General features: G+C 56.3%; 7 protein-coding genes across 7 annotated transcripts; 3 read left to right on the top strand and 4 right to left on the bottom strand.

Annotated features, from left to right (window-relative positions):
- Nucleotides 1-788: 788 nt before the first annotated feature.
- Nucleotides 789-2,087, bottom strand: CTB7 (Monooxygenase CTB7; the record flags this gene model as incomplete). Its single annotated transcript, XM_014687599.1, has 1 exon — nt 789-2,087. One exon carries the CDS (start codon nt 2,085-2,087, stop codon nt 789-791), a length of 1,299 nt encoding a protein of 432 aa, XP_014543085.1.
- Nucleotides 2,088-2,612: 525 nt separating this feature from the next.
- On the bottom strand, nt 2,613-8,968 carry wA (Conidial yellow pigment biosynthesis polyketide synthase; the record flags this gene model as incomplete). Its single annotated transcript, XM_014687598.1, has 3 exons — nt 2,613-3,457; nt 3,517-8,609; nt 8,679-8,968. The coding sequence occupies 3 exons, from the start codon at nt 8,966-8,968 to the stop codon at nt 2,613-2,615; spliced, it is 6,228 nt and encodes a 2,075-aa protein (XP_014543084.1).
- Nucleotides 8,969-10,938: 1,970 nt separating this feature from the next.
- EthD_0 (Conidial pigment biosynthesis dehydratase EthD) lies at nt 10,939-11,429 on the top strand (the record flags this gene model as incomplete). The annotated part of the gene is made up of 2 exons (XM_014687597.1): nt 10,939-11,091; nt 11,169-11,429. The coding sequence occupies 2 exons, from the start codon at nt 10,939-10,941 to the stop codon at nt 11,427-11,429; spliced, it is 414 nt and encodes a 137-aa protein (XP_014543083.1).
- Nucleotides 11,430-11,795: 366 nt separating this feature from the next.
- Nucleotides 11,796-13,659, bottom strand: roqT_0 (Efflux pump roqT; the record flags this gene model as incomplete). The annotated part of the gene is made up of 2 exons (XM_014687596.1): nt 11,796-13,250; nt 13,375-13,659. The coding sequence occupies 2 exons, from the start codon at nt 13,657-13,659 to the stop codon at nt 11,796-11,798; spliced, it is 1,740 nt and encodes a 579-aa protein (XP_014543082.1).
- Nucleotides 13,660-15,013: 1,354 nt separating this feature from the next.
- G6M90_00g031420 (uncharacterized protein) lies at nt 15,014-15,901 on the top strand (the record flags this gene model as incomplete). Its single annotated transcript, XM_014687595.1, has 2 exons — nt 15,014-15,781; nt 15,836-15,901. 2 exons carry the CDS (start codon nt 15,014-15,016, stop codon nt 15,899-15,901), a joined length of 834 nt encoding a protein of 277 aa, XP_014543081.1.
- Nucleotides 15,902-16,138: 237 nt separating this feature from the next.
- ausA (Non-reducing polyketide synthase ausA) lies at nt 16,139-17,660 on the bottom strand (the record flags this gene model as incomplete). Its single annotated transcript, XM_014687594.2, has 2 exons — nt 16,139-17,298; nt 17,381-17,660. 2 exons carry the CDS (start codon nt 17,658-17,660, stop codon nt 16,139-16,141), a joined length of 1,440 nt encoding a protein of 479 aa, XP_014543080.2.
- Nucleotides 17,661-18,570: 910 nt separating this feature from the next.
- Mlac1_0 (Laccase 1) lies at nt 18,571-20,812 on the top strand (the record flags this gene model as incomplete). Its single annotated transcript, XM_066130087.1, has 6 exons — nt 18,571-18,759; nt 18,812-18,867; nt 18,933-19,103; nt 19,160-19,330; nt 19,392-19,520; nt 19,588-20,812. The coding sequence occupies 6 exons, from the start codon at nt 18,571-18,573 to the stop codon at nt 20,810-20,812; spliced, it is 1,941 nt and encodes a 646-aa protein (XP_065986303.1).
- Nucleotides 20,813-21,391: the final 579 nt, after the last annotated feature.

Genomic DNA, 21,391 nt, shown 5'->3' with positions numbered 1-21,391 from the left:
ATGCTAGGGTTCGATTTGGAAACCCAGAGTTGAGCAAAGGCAAAGAACTCCCTGTCTCGAGGCAGGTTCGTTAAATGATATGAGCGAACCTCTTACGAATTGCTGTCAGAGACTGCAAATATGGTAACTAGAGCGCTGCAACGTATGCGGGTACGCAAATTATACAATAGTACAATTAACATGCCTCTCGTATACAGCAGTGATTTGCGACATGGATCACTACTTAGTAGTCATGTCAACTGCTTCTCCTACAAACGACAACAGTATAACCAGTCCAGAGAGATGGGCTGTGCAGCTCTCAGCACAGTGTGATGGCTTGAATTCAGGAGGTTGTCTCGCTATATAAAGCTACCGGACCTAATTGGAGCTTGGAAGGAGCCATATTTTTATTGGTACGATAGGCTTATGACTATGGATGAAAATGTAGAGGGCGAGTTGAATTCAAGGGAATATAATTTAACCGACATGATTACGTCAAATGTCTAGACAAAGTAAGCAGAGGGAAGAAGTTACTTTATATCCATGGTACATTAGAGAGCTAAGGGAACATGCCAAGCCGCCATGTTACTCATGGGAGAGGAGAGTTGTAAACATGCTTTGCTATATATCCATAATAATGTCAACCGTATATTGATCAAGTATTCAAAGTTGACACCAAGCGTAGCATGTTTCACTTGGAAATTTGCACTACAAAGCTCCCGTGTTAGTCAACTCAAGAATACATCCCTCCTCGCATCTCAACACCGCCACTCATTCTCGCCCTCGCATCATCTCACCACATAGCCAGCCTATCTTCCATCCCCGCCCTTCAGCGCAGGATACTCTGGAAACGTAAGCTCCTCGCTCTCCTCAGGGCTGAACCAGCCAAACAGCCTCTCGATACGCACCACGGAAAACACCCACGCCAGCGTCTGAACAATCCATATCCCCCACTCCGTCTCCGGCAGCATCAGCCAACCCAGCGAGGGCACGTGCTGCGCCCTCGCAACAAACGGCCTCATCAAGCGCTCGTACTCGCGCGCCGCGTCGCCAAAGTCAGCCCGCGCCCCCTCCCTCTCGGCGTCGCGCCACCGGCCGGCAACCTCCCCGGCGAGGACGTAGGCGCCGACCAGGGCCGCCGTCGTGCCGAGCCCGCCGCCCATGGGTGTCGGGCAGTACGCCGCGTCCCCCAGCAGCACGACGCTGCCGCGCGACCAGCACCCCTCGGGCAGCCTGATCTGGCTCATGTGCTGCGTGTACAGGTCGTCCGCCTCGGGGGCGTGTAGCAGGCCGTCGAGAAACCGCGGCATGGGGGGGTAGTCGCGAAACGGCTCGAACCTCCGCGCCCACGCCGTCTTCCGGTCCTGCAGGCTGCCCGACCGATCCGCGGCGTCGAGCTCCGCGCAGTCGCCGTGCACGACCAGAGACACCCTCAGGGTCTCGGGGCGGTCCTTGCGGGTCATGACCAGCCTCCGGCCAGGGAGGTGACACGCCGTCCAGGCCCGGGGGTCGTCCGGCAGCGCGGGAATCGTGAACAGGGCCGCGTGGGCGCCCAGGTCGTGGCGCGGATCGGGGAACAGAGGGCCCAGCATGAGCTTGCGCGTGGGCGAGCCGACGCCGTCCGCGCCCACGACGAGGTCGTACGTCTCGCTCGTCTGGTCCGAGAGGACGACGCGCACGCCGCGCGAGCCCTCGCGCTGCGCCAGGCACTCGACGTGCAGGCCGAAGCGGTACGTGACGCCGCCGAGGCCCCTGGTCGCGTCGTGCAGGATGCGCACCAGGTCGCCGCGCATAAACTCGTACTCGCTCGTCGCGCTCTGGCTGCCCTTGCCGCTCTTGTTTGCCGGGAAGTACGCCCTCGGCCGGCCGCTCCGGTCGACAATCTGCGTGCCGGGCTCGTCGCACAGCACCGCGCGCACGGCCGCCTCGATGCCCATCCTTCTCATGAGCACGATGCCCTGGCCGCGCAGGTCGACTTGCTGGCCGGTGTCGCGGAGGGCCGCCGCGCGCTCGACGACGGTCGTCTCGCATCCGATGCGCGCGAGCCAGAACGCGAGCGCTGGGCCGGCGATGCCCGCGCCGACGATGAGGACCTTGGGAGGAGGCATTGTTTCATTGCCCTGGCTGGTGCGGGCTGGTGTTGCAAACGGGGTTAAAATAGACCTTGTAGTATATCTACCCTCTTGAAGGGGTTAGTCATGACGAAGCTGAAGCAGCTTGATGCTCCGTGTACGCGTGTCTCGGGACCGGAGCCAGATGTTTGTGTCACCGCGGATTCCACTCGGGACCGAACCCATGTCCTGCATCAAGCGTCGGACGTATTTGCTTTTTTCACTCATCACCACTCGATGACAAGCTGACTGCGTCTAGTGGGCTGACACCCAAAGTCTCGTATCGTGATACTGATGCGTCCCACGCTTGTCAACACCATTGCTTCCATCTGGGCCAGCTCAGCCTCGTGCCAATTCTGCTCTCAAGGACTTTTCCCATGTCGTCTGGTACTGGATTTAGACACGAAAAGGACAGCAATGTATTGTAAAGTCACTATTAGATAGAGATGCAGGGTAAGTTGACCAATATCGGGAAATAAACTTCAGAAAACTCCAGCCAACGACCAAATCACCGATCCGCAACTACAAGACCCCCCCAGCCATACACGTCACAGCCCGTCGAAGAAAGTCCGTCACCTGCCGCGCGCCCTGCTCCTTCAACATATTGAAATGGTGCGCCCCCTCGACCACATCCATGACCACATTCTCCCCCCCAACCAGCTCATCCCAGCCGTTGGCATCCACCACGGCCCGCCTGTGCAGCAGCCACAGCAGATTGTCCGGATCACCAGGCCAAATGTCAATCAGTCCGCCCTCGTCGACGCCGTTCCTCGCCCACAGGGCCCAAGTAGGCAGGGGCCTGGCGGCCGCCCACCCGCGCGGCCTGTACGTGTCCAGAATGTCGGCGAACAAGACAAAGTGCGCGGCCAGCCAGGCGGGCGGCCTCCTGCCGCCGGAGCCAAACACGTCGAGGCGGTCCAGCTCGGCGTACAGCCGGGGCGGCAGCTTCTTGAGCCTCACGGGCCGGGGGCTGTCGAGCAGGATGAGCCCGTCGACGGCGTCGCCCTCGGCCGCGAGCCGCTGGGCGGCGTCGTACGCGCAGATGCCGCCGGCCGACCAGCCGCCCACAATGTACGGCCCCGCGGGCTGCCGCCGGCGCACCTCGGCCACGTACGCCGCCGTCAGCTCCTCGAACCGGCATGGCTTGCAGTCGCCGCGCCGGACGTAGGGGCTGCTGAGGCCGTACACGGCCACCCGATCCGCATCCACGTCGGGCAGCGGCAGGTACGACGTCGCGGAGCCCGATCCGTCCGGGAACAGCCACACCTTGCGCGAGCACGTCGCCGGGTTTCCCTGCAGGAGGACCGAAGACGCGGGCGGCACGTGGGACGGCGGCGGGAGGACCGTCAGGGGAGACACGACGCCGACTAGAGGTTGATTAGCCACTGCTCGTGCGAGTATAAAGGGGGTGGGAATGTAGACTTACACGCCGGCGCCGGCGTCGGCTTGGCCTTGTCATTCATGCTTGCAATAGGGGTGTATTCGTCCGGGTCCATGGACAGAGCGGACAGCGCCGCCTCCACCCCCCGAGACAGATGGGCGTTTTCAAACTCGGGCTCCCTCGGCGGCGGCGGCGTCACGGGCGGCGTCGAGGGCTCCGAGTCGGACGACGGCGTCGACGAGCCGGCAATCAGCTGAATCACCTCGCCGACCGTCTTGCAGGTGATAAAGGCCGTCGAGTCCACCTTGACGCCGAGCTCCTCGAGCATGCGGTCCGAAATGGTCAGCGCGAGCAGAGAGTCGACGCCCAGCCCCGCGAGCTCGGCGCCGTCCTGCGCATCCGAGACCGGGGCCCCGACCTCCTCGGCAATGATGGCCTTGAGCTTGTCCGCCGGCACGCCATACTTGTGCGGCGGCAGCAGCGCAGGCGGCTCCGTCGACGGCTCGTCATCAGCCGCCGGGGCCTGGCTCCCGAAGACGGGCTGTGAAGGGACCGGCTTTGCCGTCGCCGGCTTGGGCTTGGGGAGCACCTTGTCGAGGATGCTCCTCTGCACCGCGGAAAAGGTCACGCCTTCGTACACGGCGACAATGTCCCTCGCGCCCTCGTTGAAGATGTACACGTCGCCAATGTAGGAGCCCTTGTCCTTGGGCCGCATCTTGAGATAGGTCGTGTACGTGACATCTTGGGACAGCGGCTCCAGGAGCTTCATGTTTTCCCAGCCGTGGTTGATGAAGACCTGGTTCTTCGAGTCGACCTCGTCGTTGGCATTCATGGTGAACCCCGTGATCTGGCCCAGACTATCGAGCCAGTACGGCGGCGTCATCCACTTGTCGGCCGTCCCGGGCGGCGTGTTGAACTTGACTCTGGCCGACGACTCGAGTTCTGCCGAGCGCATGACGAGTTCGCGGCAGCCCTTGAACGAGGGACGGTAGTCGACGAGAGCGCTGAAGAGCTTGTAAAACATGCCCGTCTTGATCAGGTGGACCGACCCCGAGTCGTCGTGGACCGACCGTCGGAGGTCGTCGATGCGCGCCCTGACGAGAAAGTCGCGCCGTTTGAAGTCCGCCCTCCACTGGCTCTTGTCCACAAAGAACCCGGTGCACCTTGCGTGGTGCGCCGTTTCCGCCCCCGCGCTGGAGATGCTGGACATGGTAAAGGTCGCCCGCCGTGTCGACCACTTGACCGCCGCCTTCATCTCCAGGAGATGGGACGGGTCGTCGTTGAGCACAAGGGCCTTGTCGGCACTCATGTCGGAGACTTCGACGCCAATGTCGGACTTGTCAAAGCCCACGGCCGACTGCTCGAGGAGCCGCGTGAAGAGCGTCATAGCCATGTCGGCATACACAGCCGAGGAGCACACCGGCTGCCCGTTGACCTTGTGCGCCAGGAGCACCTCGCGGAAGTCGGGGTGCTGGATATCAGACCGCGCCGTGATCTGCGCCTCGTCGCCCGAGTATTGCTCGTGTATAATGTCCTGCACCGACGTCGTCAACGGCTTCTGCCGGGCAACGGGGGCAGGCGATGCCAGCGGCTGCGGCGGAGGCGGCGCATCGCCCTTTGTCAAGCACCAGTCGTGGACATAGGGGATCCAGTGGCTCTTCAACTCCCACTTGTAAAAGGGCAGACACAGCACCTGTTTGTTGTGCGTCAGGCCGCTGTGGTATTCGCCCCAGTTGATGGCGAGACCCGAGTTGTACAGGCTCGTCAAGGTCGACGTGAACACCTTCCAGTCCGCCTCGCCGCGCCGCAGCGAGGGAAACGTTCTCGACGACGCCCCCAACGTGGATTTGATCATGTTGCCGCAGACGGGGTGAGGCCCGACTTCGACCCAGACCGTCTTGTCCGAGACGACGCCCGCCTCTGCCGCAGAAAGCAGGCAGCCGCGGAAATTCACCGTCTCGCGGCAGTGCCGCGTCAGATAGTCAGCTGGAGATGCCAAATCGGCCGCGCTTCTGACTACTTTGCCCAAAAGAGGCGACAACAACGGAACAGCGGGATCCTTGAATCTCACCGAGCCGCAGCTCTGTCGGAAGCTCTCCAGCATCGGCTCTACCTGGGCAGAATGAAAGGCAAACTGAACTTTGAGCAGCGTCGTCTTGACCGACTGCGTGTTGAGCACCGCCGCCAACGAGTCAATCTGGTCCCTGGGCCCGGCCACCACCGTCTCCTCCGGCCCGTTGACACAGGCAATCTCCAGGCCGGGCCGGCCCAGCAGCGAAGCCACCCTGTCCGCAGACGCCTTGACAGCCAGCATGGCATGCGTCCCCACAGAGCAGTACTTGCTGAGAAGAGCCGCCCTGGTGCCAACGAGGTGTACGGCATCCGCGTCGGAGAGCACCCCGGCCACGTTCATGGCGGCGTACTCGCCGAGGCTGTGCCCGACAAGTACGTCGGGAGACGCGCCGAGGGCCATCCAAAACTTGCCGAGGGCCATCTGCAAGCAGCTCATGGCCAACTGCACCTTGACGGGGGAGAGCTGCTCCATCGGGTCGTCCGCCATGCCCTGGAGCACGTCGAGTATGGACCCAAAGCCCTGCAGCCGAACAACGTCCTCCAGCCCCGTCACCAGGGACAGGAACTGCGGGTGCGCGAGGAGCTCCCTGGCCATAGAGAGGTACTGGGCACCTTGGCCGGTGAAGCAAAACCCCACGGGGGTCGTACTCCCCGCCGTGGAAAGGCATTTGTCCGCGTTGGCCGCGCTCGCAAGAGCCTCCCGGATGTCGCGGATGCTGGAGCCCGTGACGGCGGCGCGGTAGCCGTAGTGGACGCGCCGGGCGGTGGTGGTAAACGAAAGCGAGCCAAGGGGAACATCCGGATGGGCATCGAGATATTTTTCCAGCGCAGCAAGGTTATTCTTAAACGCCGTCTGCGTCTTGGCCGACACGGCGACAATGTGAAGCGGCCGGGGGTCGTCGTCCGCCGCCGCCGACGTCGCCGGGGCGTCTTGCACGAGGACAGAAGAATTCCCGCCGGCGGCGCCGAAATTATTCACAAATGCTATTCTGCCCGACGGCGCGTCTCTGGGATCCGGCCTCGGCCACGGCGTATCCTTCATCGCAATGTGGACGTTTCTCCGCGCAAGGTCCAGAGGGAAGTTGCGGTTGATTTTGGTCTTGATGCCCACGTGCCGAGGGATTGAGCTCTTTTGCATCATGAGCAACACCTTTATCAGCGACGAGATTCCAGAGGCAGATTCTCCGTGGCCAATATTTGCCTTGACTGAGCCAAGGTACAGGGTTTCATCGCGGCGAGAGCCCTCGGGCGCAAAGACGTTGAGGACAGAGTCCATCTCACACGCGTCGCCGTGCTGCGTGCCGGTCCCATGCATCTCCACGTAGCTGACGCGGGAGCTCTCGACATTGGCAGATGTCAAGATCCGACTAAAGATGGCTCTTTGCGCGCCCGAGTGTGGTCTGGTGATGGACACGGCCTCGGCCGAGTGGTTTGTGTAGGCCCCGAGGATCGTGCCGTAGATGGGGTCGCCGTCGAGGAGCGCATCGTCAAGCCTCTTTAGCAGAACCGTCGCCACGCTCTCTGCCCGGCAGTACCCGTCGGCGCCGTCGTCAAACGTCTTGCAGTTGCCGGTGCGTGATAGAAAGTGGGCGCGGTCGAGACCAGCCCAGTTGTCGGGGTTGGTCAAGATATTCGTGCCGCCGGCAATGGCAACGTCGCAGTCCCCGGCCCAGAGGGAGTTGCACGCAATATGGGTAGCCGCAAGGCCGGACGAGCAAGCCGTGTCCACGTCAAAGGACGGCCCGCTGAACCGGAAGTGGTAGTTTATTCGCGCCGGCAGAAAGGCGCGGCTGCCTCCGGGGACGTAGTATGTGTCAATGTTCTGGGCGGCGTTTGTCTCTCGGTAGTCGTCGCTGGCCGTCCCGTAAAAGACGCCGATGCGACTGCGCTGCGTGGACGGCGTGGAATCGGGTACGAAGCCAGCCATTTCCATGGCCTCGTACGCCGTCATCAGCGCCAGTCTCTGCGCGGGATCGGCTTGATCAGCCTCCCTGGGGGACATGCCGAAGAACCGAGAGTCAAAAAGGTCGGGGTTGCGGACAAAGCACCCCATGGTGACGCCGCTGGTATTCTTCTTTTTCCCCGTGGAATCGTAGTAGAGCCACGGGTCGAAGCGATCTTTGGGAATCTCTTTGTGGACATCTAGCCCGGCAGCGAGAAGCTCCCAAAAGGCTTCGTTGCTATCAGCCTCGGGATATCGCCCAGAAAACCCGATAATGGCGATTTTGGACCTGTTGGACTTTGGCCCGGATACAGAGCTGCCTTCACTCCTTGACAAAGGAAGAGTGCTCAACACGTCCAAAGATTCTACAGCCTCAGATGCGCGAAGAGCAGTAGCCAGGCTCTCAACACTGCTCGAGGCGAATGGAATTATGTCAGCCTCGGAAAGCTTGGAGCTCTCGAGTGTGCCGACGGCTCTCTGAATCACAAGGTCCCATCTCAGTCGACGAAGCAGGACTTCAGCGACGGCGCGTTGCAGCAGCTCTTCACAAGTTGCTTCACACGAGCCCTCACCCGCCTCTTCAGAATTGGACACGACATGCAGGCGGACGGCCCTGCTCCTTGTATGCACACCGACGCCCGAGACGAGCGCGTCTACATCAGCCCTCGTATACAGGCAACAAGAGTGGAATAGTCCGGCTACGCCAATCTTGCCAGCCTTGAAAGCTGGGTTGTGCAACAGAAACTCCTTCAAGTGTGCAGGCGGCCCTGAGATGGTGACGGAGCCGCTGCCCACGGCACTGATGTATACACGGCTCAGAGCAGCCAGCCCCCTCGACACGCAGTACGCCTCAATACGGGGGGGCATGGTTTCTTCATCAACGCCCGACACCACCGACGAGCATGAAGAGTGTACGTCGGTCCCGGACACGACGGACGTGGTTCTGTTCTGCACCATGTGGCCGAGCCGAAAGGCCAGTGACACAAAGTGCGGCGCGGCCTCGACGAGGTCGAGCACATTCTCGGCACAGCTCACTGCCACGGCGGCCAAAAGGCCAATGCAACTGCCGAGCAGGCACGAGGATGATGACTGGGGATAGCATCTCCCAGGCTCATTCGTATATCTAGCACGTGTGTTGGTTGAATTCTCCAAACCGGCAAGCGTATAAAATCAAACAACGGGGAGCACGTACGCTATAAACGAAGCAATGTGGCAAAGGCACACCAGTGCGCTGTCCAACGCGCAGTTGGGCACCTGTGATGACTGCCGAGCTATCAAGAGCTCGGCGAGGTTGGAAACATGGGGGAAGCAGCTCCTCTGGCTGGGCGGCAGTCGAGCGATTTCCGATCTGAGCGCCCGATGCGCGTCTGAAAATAGAGAGACAAGAGTACAGCTGTCCTTGTCGGAAAGAAGTCTTTGCAACTCGGCATGATACGGGACAGACAAGTCGCCAAAGACTATGACTTGAAACCTGGGTGCCATTGTGTCGGCAAACTGCTCAAGATGACGCGTCCCAGTGACGAATACACGATAGAGAAACAAGGGCAGATAAAAGGATCAGACGGGGACGCTTTATGCATTCCACAATGTTTTGTTTCCAACTCGTCACGTCGGACATGCCGCCTGCCTGGTAGAACTCGACGGGTTTTACATCACCACGGAGCGGCCCTTTCCCCCTGGGGGTGCGTCTACAATCGGATAAGCGGAATGGAATTTCAAATAGAAGCAACTTGGGTGCCGTTGAGAGACGATGCAATAGGATGCAACTGAATCCTACACGATCCCACGGTTGGTCGACTGTCTCAGCCCGGCCACCACCACGATGTTGATATAAACAAGGATATCTGCGTTTCGGTCAATCACTGTTTGCCGTCGAGTTGCCAACTCGGTGTGTTCCGCCATCGGGCCAATGGCAAGAGCCAGTCTTCCTATATATTACATGCAAATGCAGTCATACAGACAAGTGAGTAATATATTCATGCATCCATGTGCAAAGTGCGCAACAGAGGTTCGGCGGAGCGGCTGATTTATGCAGTTGTCGTTATCACGTCGCCGTCGTCGTGAGGCGAGCTTGTGAGACCGGCGACGATGCGATGTCAAGAACCAACCATCGTTGCCGCGATCTGAATCTGCTCGTCCCGAGCTGTCTCGGGCGCCGTGTTGCCATGCTGTCATCTTGCAGCTCCTATCAAATACCTGGTTGATCGTGTGTAACAGCGGCATCCGCCAATCTAGCGCGCAGCACGGAAACGCTTCTGGGTGCTCGGGACCGTTGTTACACTCGGTCAACTTTCGGCAGCGGCTTCATGGCACTTGTAAGTGATGAAATGCAATGACCCTTGTCGGATCACCGTGCAGAAACGAGCTACCTTGTAGATGCTGCTCCTAGTCTCACCCTACCCAACCCATCTCTTACTGTTTGGCGCGTAGTCGGGTTTTTCTTCTTGCCCGTTATCTTATGCCATCATATCCCTAAACGCCAATCATTTCTCCCGCGCGTCAGCTCAGCTCAGCTCAGCCCGGCTCCCGCGTGCCGTAGTAAGACCATGCGGGCCTGCACATCCCACCACGAGAATGTCTCGATAGTGTCTAACGGTGCATGCGGCCATTGGTTCATGATCCCGGGAGCTGTGAGTGAGATAGGCCCCGTGGCCGCAATAAGGGCCACAGCAAGGTGCCTTGCGTGGGGGCCAGTTATAAGACAACATTATCGTGGCGCAACCGAGTTGGGGTTCGATATAGTACCCCAGTTCACATGTAATTACTCAACAGAGTTGTAACTAGTCACAGGTTATCAACAGCTACTAGATGTTATTGGAAGACACAGGGGATATTTGGAGACCTACCAAAAAAAAAAACCGCTCATGTCCTCCCAATTGGGTAGAACACCAAGAATCAAAATCCACCATCTGGAAGACCTGGGGCCAGGATTGTCTCGTCATCAATAGTCAGCGTAGCTTCACATGTCTGAAACATCAACCAATCAGGGGAAAATCTTGGCTGCGTCGCGGATACAATACGGCCCGACAATTGTCTTGCATACATGTACTGCAATATTGAATCTCACTTGACCTTGTTCCATGAGTCAGACAAAGGAGCATGCCAGCACATGGGACAAGTTTCACTGCCTTGCATTCATCACAATGCACAAGGCCAAAAACAGGCCTCACAGGACGCATGTACAAGAGAAGCATGTCTGGGCCAGAAAAAGATGATGCCGGGTCTTCCCAAGTCGGAGAAGAGGCCGCCTGGCATCTCCAAAGGACCCTGAGTCATTTCCTCGGGGGCCGGTCAATCTCTGTGTCCTACTTGAACTCCCAACTGCTGCTCCTCTGCCTTATCGGCGTATCAGAATTACCCCTCAGCTCGCGTCATTTTTCCTTTTCAATCTGACCTAGCCACTTTTCAACCTGTCATCTCTGTCATCTAGAAACGCATGCTCGGCACTGGAAATGGAGTCCAACAACAAACTGCTATGCCTCAATATCCTCGGCTTCAAGAAGCAGGGGATAAGCACCGAAGAGTACCGTAGCTACATGCTAAACGTTCATGCGCCATTGGTTGCCCGTCTCATGGAAAAGTACGGCTTTCTTCATTGGAGCATGGTTTGTCGCCCTTGGTCCCCAGAAATGCCCAATCTGCTCATATGTCGTGTTGGGTGGGCTGACATGGCAACCTCTAGACTCACACGCCGGATGAGTCCCGTCAGCTTATGGACCAGATCCATGATGCACAGTTTGCTAATATTGCCCCATACGACTGCTGTGTGCAGCTGGTGTTCCCTGATATTGAATGTTTTGTGAGGATGAAGGCCGATCCGTTCTTCAAACAAATGGTGGGTCCGGATCATGAGAAGTTTGCCGACACCAAGAGATCGCAGATGATGATAGGCTGGTTTTCGCCGCTCATGATGAATGGAAAGTTGGTCCAGGGCAATATGTGATGGGAAGTGAACCCGGCTCATGTCTATTTCAATGTTGAATACAGCTGCCATTAGGCATTGTCGATGAATTTGTACTGTACAAGACTGAGCACGTCTAACCAAGAATACCACATGACTAGCCCTCTGCTCCATTTCAATCTATGTATTATGGTTGTACAAGGAAGAAATAATAACAAGAACGAGAAGTGAAGAGATGTAGACAAATGAACCAAGAGGCGATTTTCATGAGTACATTTTTATCAACATTATGGGAGAATAATCGAGTCCCGTAGCTCCCCTCTAGGCTATGAGTAAAAGTAGAAAGGTCAGGAAACCATTTGGAGAATAAACAGAGACAATGTGCTACTAGTGAAAACTGGTGGCGGGTTAATGCACTGGTTCGACATTCTTAACGCTGTTCCACTGGACCAGGAAGGAGCTCAGCATTGCTAGAGCTCCAGTCCCAACGGCAACATAGAACGTCGACGTGATGGAGCGGTTATATGCTTCGAGGAGCTTCAACAAATCTTCTCCGTTGTGAACAAGGTTCCTTATCTCGGTTGCACCCGTCCTCAGGACGGTTTCTGGATCGAGTCCTGGGATAGAGGTTTGCCTCAGCAGCTTAACGAAAACCTGATTGAACACGTTCTGGCCAACACAAATGAAGATGGAACCACCGAGTTGCATCCCAAAAAAGATGAGCGAGATTGCCGAGGGAATGTCGTCCTTCTTGAGAACGGTCTGAACGGCAAGCGACGCCTGCTGTGTTCCAAAACCGAGGCCCAGACCCATCATGACCTGGTAGCCAATCCAGTGGGCCGAGCTTTCATTAATGGCAAGGGTTGAGAGCATTCCGGCCCCGACAGATATCAGGATGGCACTTATCATCATGATTGGCGGTGGGTATCCGACAAGTCTTGCCGATCCGCCGCCCATTATGGCTCCAACGGCCTGTGACAAAACGAGAGCAATGGTCCTGATACCTGCCTGAGCAGCGCTGAGATTCTGGACGGCTTGAAACCAGTCAGCAATCCAATACGTGACGACCAACATGGCGCCACCAGTGGCTGCGGAGAAGACGAAGGATGCAAAGACGGTACGCTGACCAGCGATATGGGGAGGCACAGTGGCTGTCTCAGGCATAGCGATTTGTGAGGCGATGAATGCGAGGGACAAAAGGCCACCGAATACAAAGAGGATAATGATGCGCCAGTTGTTCCAGCTGTATTCGGACCCTGCCCATTGGAATGCGAGCACCAGGCACACGACGGCCGGCAAAAGTAGGGCTGAGCCCAAGGGATCCAGGAGACGGATCTTCTCGGCCCATCCCCGGGCCTGCTGGTCCTTGCCCTCTCTGGCTTTTACAAAGAAGAAGAGGATGGCCATGATTACGAAACCGATGGGGATGTTGATAATGAAGCACCAACGCCAGCTGGTGTTGGTCGTCAGCGCGCCGCCTATCAGAGGCCCAACAATGGCCGAGATGCTCATTGTCGCCATCAGAATTCCGAGGCATATGGGCTGCCGTCGAAGAGGGCAATTCTCGGTGACAATAATCGTGGACCCCGAAAGCACGCCACCGAGGCCGATGCCTTGTATGGCACGGCCAATAATGACTGTATTCGAGTTCATCGCCCCGGCCCCCACGGCCGAACCGACAATGAAGATGAAGACGAGCGTCATGTAGACCCACTTGGGTGAATAGAACTTGTAGAACCGGCCCAGCGGCAGTTGCATGGCACAGCCCGTCAAGCTGTATGCGCTGCCGTACCAGCCAATGTCTGTCGGGGAGTGGAATTGATCCGTAATGGTGGGTGCAGCGGTCGAGATGATGGTACGATCCTTTCAGCTACCTGTCAGCCTTGGAACGTCTTATCGAAGGTAGGGGCCATGGCAATGCATCAAGGCTGAGATTTGCATGGAGTGTGGGAGAGTGGCTTCAGTCAAGAGGCCACGGCTTACTCACCAAGGAGACAAGAAACATGCCCATGGACACGGCTACCATGATGATGGTCAGGGCCCCAAGACTGGGGTAGTTGGAGTCGTCTTGGGCGGCTTCCTCTCCAGCCTCTTCTTGAATGATGCCATCCTGGCTGGGCTTCCCACCAACAGAATGGCCGTCGTTGGCCGCACTGGGAGCTTGAGCGGAATCAGACGTCCGATGTGCGTCGTCGGGGTGCTGGAGCGTGTTGAGCTCGTGAGGCAGTTCGTCCTGAGCGAGGCTAGACTTCTCCTTGGCGGCTGCGTCCATCTCGAGGTGTTTGCGATACGGGGTCAACTCGTAGTGATGAGACACGGCGAGTAGGAATGACCGCAGATAGAGGGAGATAGGGAGGGAGGGAGGAAGAGTGACCAGAATGAGGGAGACTGAAGGGCTCGTATTTCAGCTGCTGCACAGTCTGTGGGATGGTTGCCTCCTCTGCTGTTTGCTGGGGATGCGAAGAAGAAAATGAAACAAACTCCTGAAGACGGCCATATGGGGCGACAATTTGGCTCCAGATTGCAGGAGGGGAGAGGCGACGCAAGCTTTTTTTTGTTGTCCATGCACGATTGCGAGTGTTGGCTGTTGGAAGGGCACAGACGACCTATCAAGTGTCGGGTGTCAATCAGGTCTGGTGGCTCGCGTCAATTCTGTCAACTCTGTGTCACCCGTTGACCAGCTGTTGACCAGCCGTTGACCTCAGGATATTATGCATGTGCCCAAGTACGTTGGTACCCGCCTCGAGGTACATCCAAGTGCTTGCGAGCCCAGGGACGCAGATATGTACTCCGCGCTCGGCCCCCCGTACTCGGTACTTGCCACGGACCAACAGAGCAAGACGGGTAGGCCGCGTTGGTGGCCGAACAAAGGGTCAAAAAAATAAGTAGCCATGCTCAATACGAAGTAGCCGTGCTTGATTTCGACATGACCCCAGTGCCTCATCATGCAAGCCATTGTCTCCCATCAATACCATGCTCGCGCGTGTTGTTGCCCATGCACTACTCTGTAATTTAACGTCAAATCATTAGACGAAACGGGAGATGTCCAAGTGGAAAGAACCCTTGACCGGGCTGACCCCAGTACCCACAGGCATCCATCATCGTTCCTCTCGGTTCTCGCTCCGCACCCCCTGTGCCTGCCTGGCTTGCAACATGAAGGTTCCATTATTGATGTTGGCAGGCGAGGCGCTAGGTACCCAGCTACTCTCCAGTTGGTCTTGCCCAAACCAGGTTAGTGCTTATTGCCTTGTACAACTTCGGGTCCGCGACTTCGGGCCCGAAGCCGCAAGCCCACGAACCCGTCGGGTACAAATTGCCTCTCTCGGTCCCCAGCCTCCGCCCACGTTCCGACGACACACGAACCCCCGTCACGCTACCTTGGATGCAGAATTCAGGATTCCATTTTGCAAAACCCTTGTTGACACATGCTTACCTTGTTTGCATAACGCATTCAATCCATCATTCTGACCGGTGTAAGATGCAGCATGCGGCGCCGCCAGAGCCCGCTGCCTCCGGGTCGTCATGTCTATCGTGGTATCTTTCAAGTCTAGATCCTAACTTATAATATCAGCTCCGTCTCTACTCACTCAACATGGAACGGTGGAAAAGGTGCAGGGTACGCCAATATGAATTTCGACAATACAATGACCGGAGCCAAGCAAGTGTCAAGATCCGAATTAAAATCGAGGGACTTTGTTCCGCGGGGGAACAAGTCGTCATCTCCCTTCAATACCACCCTGTACCTGAGTCTACGTGCCGTGGACTGCTACTGGCAATACCTAGTCCTCTCCCAAGCCTATGGGTCGGCACTCATCAAATTGCTTGGCGGCAGCATCGTTGCGACTCCAGAACCGTATGCAGGCACTCCACACTTTGATGCTCTCGGCCTGTCTGGGTACAGACTTGGATTGCTTGCCATGAACGTCATTGCCGCAGCCAAGCACTTTTGGTTTGTGCTCAATGTCGCTGAAGAGGCCTGGACCCTGACAGGCGCCATCGTCGTCGGGCTCGACAACATTCTCTTCGACACGCTCAACAATTTCCTCTTCCTCTGCGCTGCCACTTCGGCAACTTCTCAGGCTGCTGGAGAGAGCACGTGGAATCCATATCTGGCCGCCGGCTTCGCTCTCTTCGTCATCGGCATTGCGGCCGAGTGCACTTGCGAAGTCAACCGTGGGCAGTTCAAGCTCAACCCCCAGAATAGCGGAAAACCATACACGAGCGGACTCTTCGCCATCGTGAGACACCCAAACTACACCGCCTTTACCGTTTGGCGAGCCGGGCTGGCAGTTGCAACAAGCGGCGCGACCTACGGCATCTTGATTGCCACGTTCTTCATGTGGGACTTTTCCAACCGGGCTGTTCCGGCGCTGGACGAGTACTGCTCCAAGAGGGTAAGTCGAATCAACCAATCATGCATTTCGCCTGCTGGCATTGACCATGGACAGTATGGGGATATGTGGGCCGATTATAAGCAGAAAACACGCTGGACCTTGATCCGCTATGTACTCTAGCTATCATTGACTGATCCGATCGTGCGTGGGGAATCGGGCAAAATACGTACAGTAGATGAACAGGAAGGCAGGCAGGATATATGAGTACTAGGTAAGCAGCACATAGATAGATTCAACTCTATTTTGCGTCCAATCTCTCCACAATTTTAAATTTCGACATGTTCAAATCGTCCCCCGTTGGCCAACGTTTCAAAGTCAGACGCGTCAATCCTATTCAGTACCTAGTGCATGCCTCGACTAATCTGTATACGCTACGAGCAGTTGCGGATTCGGCTTCTCGATCCCCTCTGCCTCAGTCCAAAGCACATGGCTGAATCCAGAAGCCTCAAGGTTCGTCTTCCAAGAAGGCCCATTAACCGTACAGTGTTTCCTGCCATCCTCAAAGAGCCACCACCCATCAAGCAATCCAAACACAAGATCGAGCCAATAGTACCTAGTCGTAAACTCAATCAAGGCGAAGAATCCCCCTGGTCGTAAAAGCCTATGCACATTCGAGCACGACGTAACCAGGCTCTTCGTCGCGTGGATGCAGTTGGTCGAAATGACCAAGTCGAAGCGTCGCTGCAACGGTTCCGGCGGCTCTTTCTCAATGTCGAGGACGAGGCATTCCATGGAGCCAGGTGCAATATCGCCGAACCGGCGCTTTGCAGCGGCAAAGAATGACGACGAAATATCCGTAAAGACGTATTTGAAGCGGACATTGGCCTCGACAAGCGCATCGATGACAAATTTCGTTGTCCCTCCCATACCGGCGCCCACTTCCAAGATTTCTATGCACTCGTCGTCTCTGCGGGCGCGGCGAGTATACACACGTTGAATGAGCGCGGCGAGATGGAGCGAGGCGGCCAGACACATGGGCGCGTCTGTGTAAAAGTGTTGCAGCAAGTCCTTATTCTTCCCAAATAGGAGCTTGATGGGGTCCGACTTGCCGCTCAGACATTCCGCAAACCGCGAGCCCGTAACGTGAAGAAGTTCATGGACCTTGGCGAACGGGGGGTGGTCACGGACAAGGTCTTTGTAAATGTCTTCAGATGGCGTCGTGTCTATTGGGGTCGGCGTACGAATATAGCCGGCCGGAGATTCGCTTACGATGCCACCATCCTCGAGAATTTCAAAAAGCGCGCCGTCAAATACTCGCCGGTGCTTGTCCAAAATGCCCTGCGGACATGGAACCTTTTGGCCGGCTTTGACCTTGTCCAGAGCGCACCCCAAGTCGGAGAAAGCTTTGTACACGAAGGACAGCACCAGCCGGCGCTCGGCAGGGTACACTGCTCTCCAAAAGTTGGCGAACCCTGCTTCTTCTGCGAATTTTCTTTCGTAGCTGCTCAGCTCTAGGAACGCGTCTCTGACAGGTTGTTCCGCTTGCGACGAGAGCTGTTGGGTGGCAGAGGTCGATCCTGATTCTTGTAAGCATATGGCTTCTTGTTACAAGGCAAAATAACGCAGCTCGGTGCACAAATTGGACTGGGAATCACGAACCGCTGATGCCTTGCTTCTGGCCCAGATGCTTGGAAATATCGGATAATGTCTTGCAGTCGCGAAACAGGGAAGCTGGAAGCTCGATACCAGTTCTATTGGTCACAGTATTGAGCACATTGAGGGCAGCGAGGGGATCCAGACCAAGATCTGAGAAGTCGGTGTTGATGTCAGAGTGCCCGATATCACACCCTGTCTCTATGACAATGGCATCTCTGAATGCCTCCGTCACTTCCATTTCAGATAGTCGATGGTCGATCATGGCCGGCGTGTCGTGACGCATGAGCGTTGTGGGAATCGTAGAGAATTGCAGGTTCCTCTACGGAGTAGCCTCATGTCACCTAAAATTTGGCAGTACATGGTCCGTCGGCTCGGGACCGAGCTATCCACGCCGATTCCGTGGCTCGCAACTGTCAACTCGTCCGTTTTCTTCCCGCCGCAAGCCGTACTCAGCCCAGCATCTTCCCAGGCGCGGCATGACGCCTGCAGAGCTGACCACCCTTTCCAAACCAGACGCGGAATAGGCTCCGAAGAAAGGTGCGGTTGCTCATGCGGCTGATCCGGCCTTGAGTGGCTGTGGTAATACTGTAGCAAGACATTCCGTACGTTTCACAAAATCGAAGCCCGCTACTCCATGCAGAGTATTCTGACCCCCAAATCCATGCACAAACTACGGAGTAGCCACTGCGTATGTACGGAGTACATGCAGATAATGCGCCGACCAGACGCCACATATTTTCTGGTCTACGGAGTACACCTGTAGATAACGCAGCCAGTAGGAAACCACCACCGAGCCATGACTTTTTTCGGTGAGACATGCATGTTCAGGGGGAAGCAATCAGTATTTGCCCCCGGTTATGTATGATGAAGTGGCTGTATGTTGATATGTTGTGACCACGACCGGGCCGCCTATGTGCCGAGACAAGCCAGGCGATTGTATCTGTAATATTGCCTGCGAGTTTTCCGTCTTGTGTTTCAGTTTAGCCTGCAGTCAGAAGTGACGGCTCACCGAGGTAGCCACGGCGAATCCGCTCGGACGACACAGACCACTGGAAGCACCCTCTTCTTCAGCCGACGGGGTTCAACTCACTTGGCTCGTTTCTATTCTCACAAATATCGATTCTGGCCTTCAGTTTAAAAACAGAATATACCTACCGAATCCCCGAAAGTTAGGGGTTTGCGGTTAGCCCAACATGTCGTCGATCGCACGATGCATGTTACTTTGCTGCCTTTGCTGCCTCTCCTGGGCAGCAAAGGTCGAAAAGACGCTGCGCTTCACCTGGGACAAGGGCGCGCCCAATGGACAATCGCGGGAGATGATCTACACGAATGGGCAATTTCCCGGGCCTAGTCTCCTACTCGATGAGGATGACGATGTGGAAGTAAGTGTAAAAATAAACTTCAAAACCTCATGCCTCTAATAAAAGGTTTTAGATTACCGTGCACAATGACATGAATCGAAACGCGACGGTTCACTGGCATGGCCTTGCGTGAGTCGGCTCGCCCTTCATGGCTACAGCGAAGCCTGAGCACCTAACATGTAACTTTACCATAGTCAAGAAGGCACACCGTGGGCTGACGGCGTCATGGGACTGTCACAGAAGCCCATCTTGCCAGGAGAGTCCTTTGTGTACAAGTTCAAAGCCTCGCCGGCCGGAACCCATTGGTACCATTCTCACGAGCGCATGTCTCTGGTTGACGGCCTTCATGGCGCCATGTTCATAAAGTAAGCAAGCTGCTCTTAGACTTTCATACCGACGGTCGCTAATGAATGATGGCAAGACCAAAGCAAAACATGAAAGAATTATGGTCCAAGATTAGCCAGGACCCAGAGGATATCGAGGCAATGGACAAGGCAGCGGCTAATCCACAGCTAATGGTGTTGTCGGACTGGAGCCGTCTCACATCTGACGAGTATTGGAGAGTGATTGAAGAGTCAAAGATATTAATTTTGTAAGTTTGCTTTTGATCCAATATCATAGTCTTGTGCTGATGCGATACCACCTCTCCTTAGCTGCGTTGATAGTATTTTATTGAATGGCCACGGGGAGCTGTACTGCCCGTCTCACGAATTCCTCATAAGTGAAACACAGCCGATGCCACAAAAGTTTACTTTTCCAGATTACAACGTGACAGATAAGGGGTGCGTCCCGAGTCAACCATATACACCACACCAGTCCATGGCCGCTGACAAACTTGGTGGCGTACAGATGTTTCCCTATACAAGCGGAGGGAATTCAGGGCCCCTGGGTCAACGAAAGCCTCCCCGAGAAAATACCAGATCACATGCAATGGGGTTGCGTTCCTTCCCAAGGGTCAAACTATACAGTCCAAGTCGACGCGGCAGACGGCTGGGTCAGCATGAACTTTATCGCGGCGGCGGCGAACAAGCAAGTCGACTTCTCCATCGACGAGCACCCCATGTGGATTTACGAAATCGACGGCAACTACGTCGAGCCTAGACAGATTGTGGCAGCGGCCATTACGGCCGGTGAGCGCTACTCTGTGCTGGTCAAGTTGGACAAGCCCCCCGGCAGCTACACCATCCGACTGCCAGACTCTGGCGCAACACAGGTCATCTCGGGCTTTGCCAACATGGTGTACAAAGGTGCAGAAGAGGTCGTGCCAGAAACCCGCCCGTACGTCACGTACGGGGGTCTGAATGCGCGCGAGGACACCGCGACGCGAAGCTACACGCCATATAACATCAGCTCGGACAACATGCCGCCATGGCCTGCGAATGCGCCAGCCGCCACGGCCGACGAGGAGTTTCTTCTCGTCATGGGCCGGGCCGGAGCGCCGCATCTATACACCATGAACACAAAGTACTTGTACCCTATGGACTTCAAGGCCGACCGCCCGCTGCTCTTCTATCCGAACCAGACGCTAGGAACCGAAGACGACAACCTCGTCGTGCGCACCAAGAACGGCTCCTGGGTGGACTTGATTCTCCAGGTGGCCGTGCTGCCCGGCGACGGCATGGCGTTCGAGCACATCATGCACAAGCACGGCAGCAAGACGTGGAGGATCGGCAACGGCGCCGGCATGTGGAACTACAGCAGTGTTGCCGAAGCCATCGCCGCCGAGCCCGAGAGCTTCAACCTCAAAGACCCGGGGTACAGGGACACCTGGATGACAATGTTCTCCCCCGTCCCGGCCGGCGGGTACTGGAGCGTCTTTCGGTACCAGGTCACCAACCCGGGGCCTTGGCTGTTCCATTGTCATTTTGAGCTGCACGCCATGGGCGGCATGTCCATCGCGCTGCTGGACGGAGTCGACGTGTGGCCCGAGGTGCCGGCCGAGTATGCCATTGAGAAGAGTCACTCGCTTACCGTGACAACAGACACGGTGCAGAAGCCTCTGTATGTCAAGATTTGGGAGTATGTAAAGGGGATGCTTGGGTTCCTGCCTGTTTCCGATGAAATGCGTCGCTGAGACGGTGCTGCTTTGACTTTGGGCGGGCGTGTAACACTAAGATTGATACGAGGCATTTATTGGAGCTAATACTAGTTGTACGCATTAAAAAGATCAAATAGTCTAATACCGCTTGAAGAAGATGTATATTGCCCTCTGAGCAATTGTTATTCTTTGTGACCACATGCGCGTAGTCGCCACTTGGGCTGAATTATAAGTCGTAGCCACTGACACTTGCGGGGGATTCAATGGAGCCCCCAAGTTTTTAGATATTGATGCACATGCAACCATTAGGCGCAACCGGTCACGGTTGTGTATCGCTGTCTGTGACAAGGGTTCAACACGGAAGGGTTGGAGCAATAGCTCAATTCAACCAATAACAGTCTTTGGTATCAAAGGTCCTTGGTTTTCCTCAAGGCCATGAGGGACCGAAGACGTCTATTTATACAAGAAGTCGGTGAGGGCCTTCTGTCCTAATCCCGTGACCGTAGCCCTTGTGTAACAGGGCGATTTCCGTGTAACACTGTCATAGCTTGGCTTGCGTGGCCGATTGAAGGTGAAGCAACCGTCGCATCAGGCGTTCAACATGGAAGAGAGCTC

The sequence above is a fragment of the Metarhizium brunneum genome, chromosome 2 (assembly GCF_013426205.1).
Source record: "Metarhizium brunneum chromosome 2, complete sequence".
Lineage (NCBI taxonomy): Eukaryota > Fungi > Ascomycota > Sordariomycetes > Hypocreales > Clavicipitaceae > Metarhizium > Metarhizium brunneum.
The sequence above is the reverse complement of the archived record's forward strand: the minus strand, read 5'-3'. Positions and strand labels throughout refer to the sequence as shown.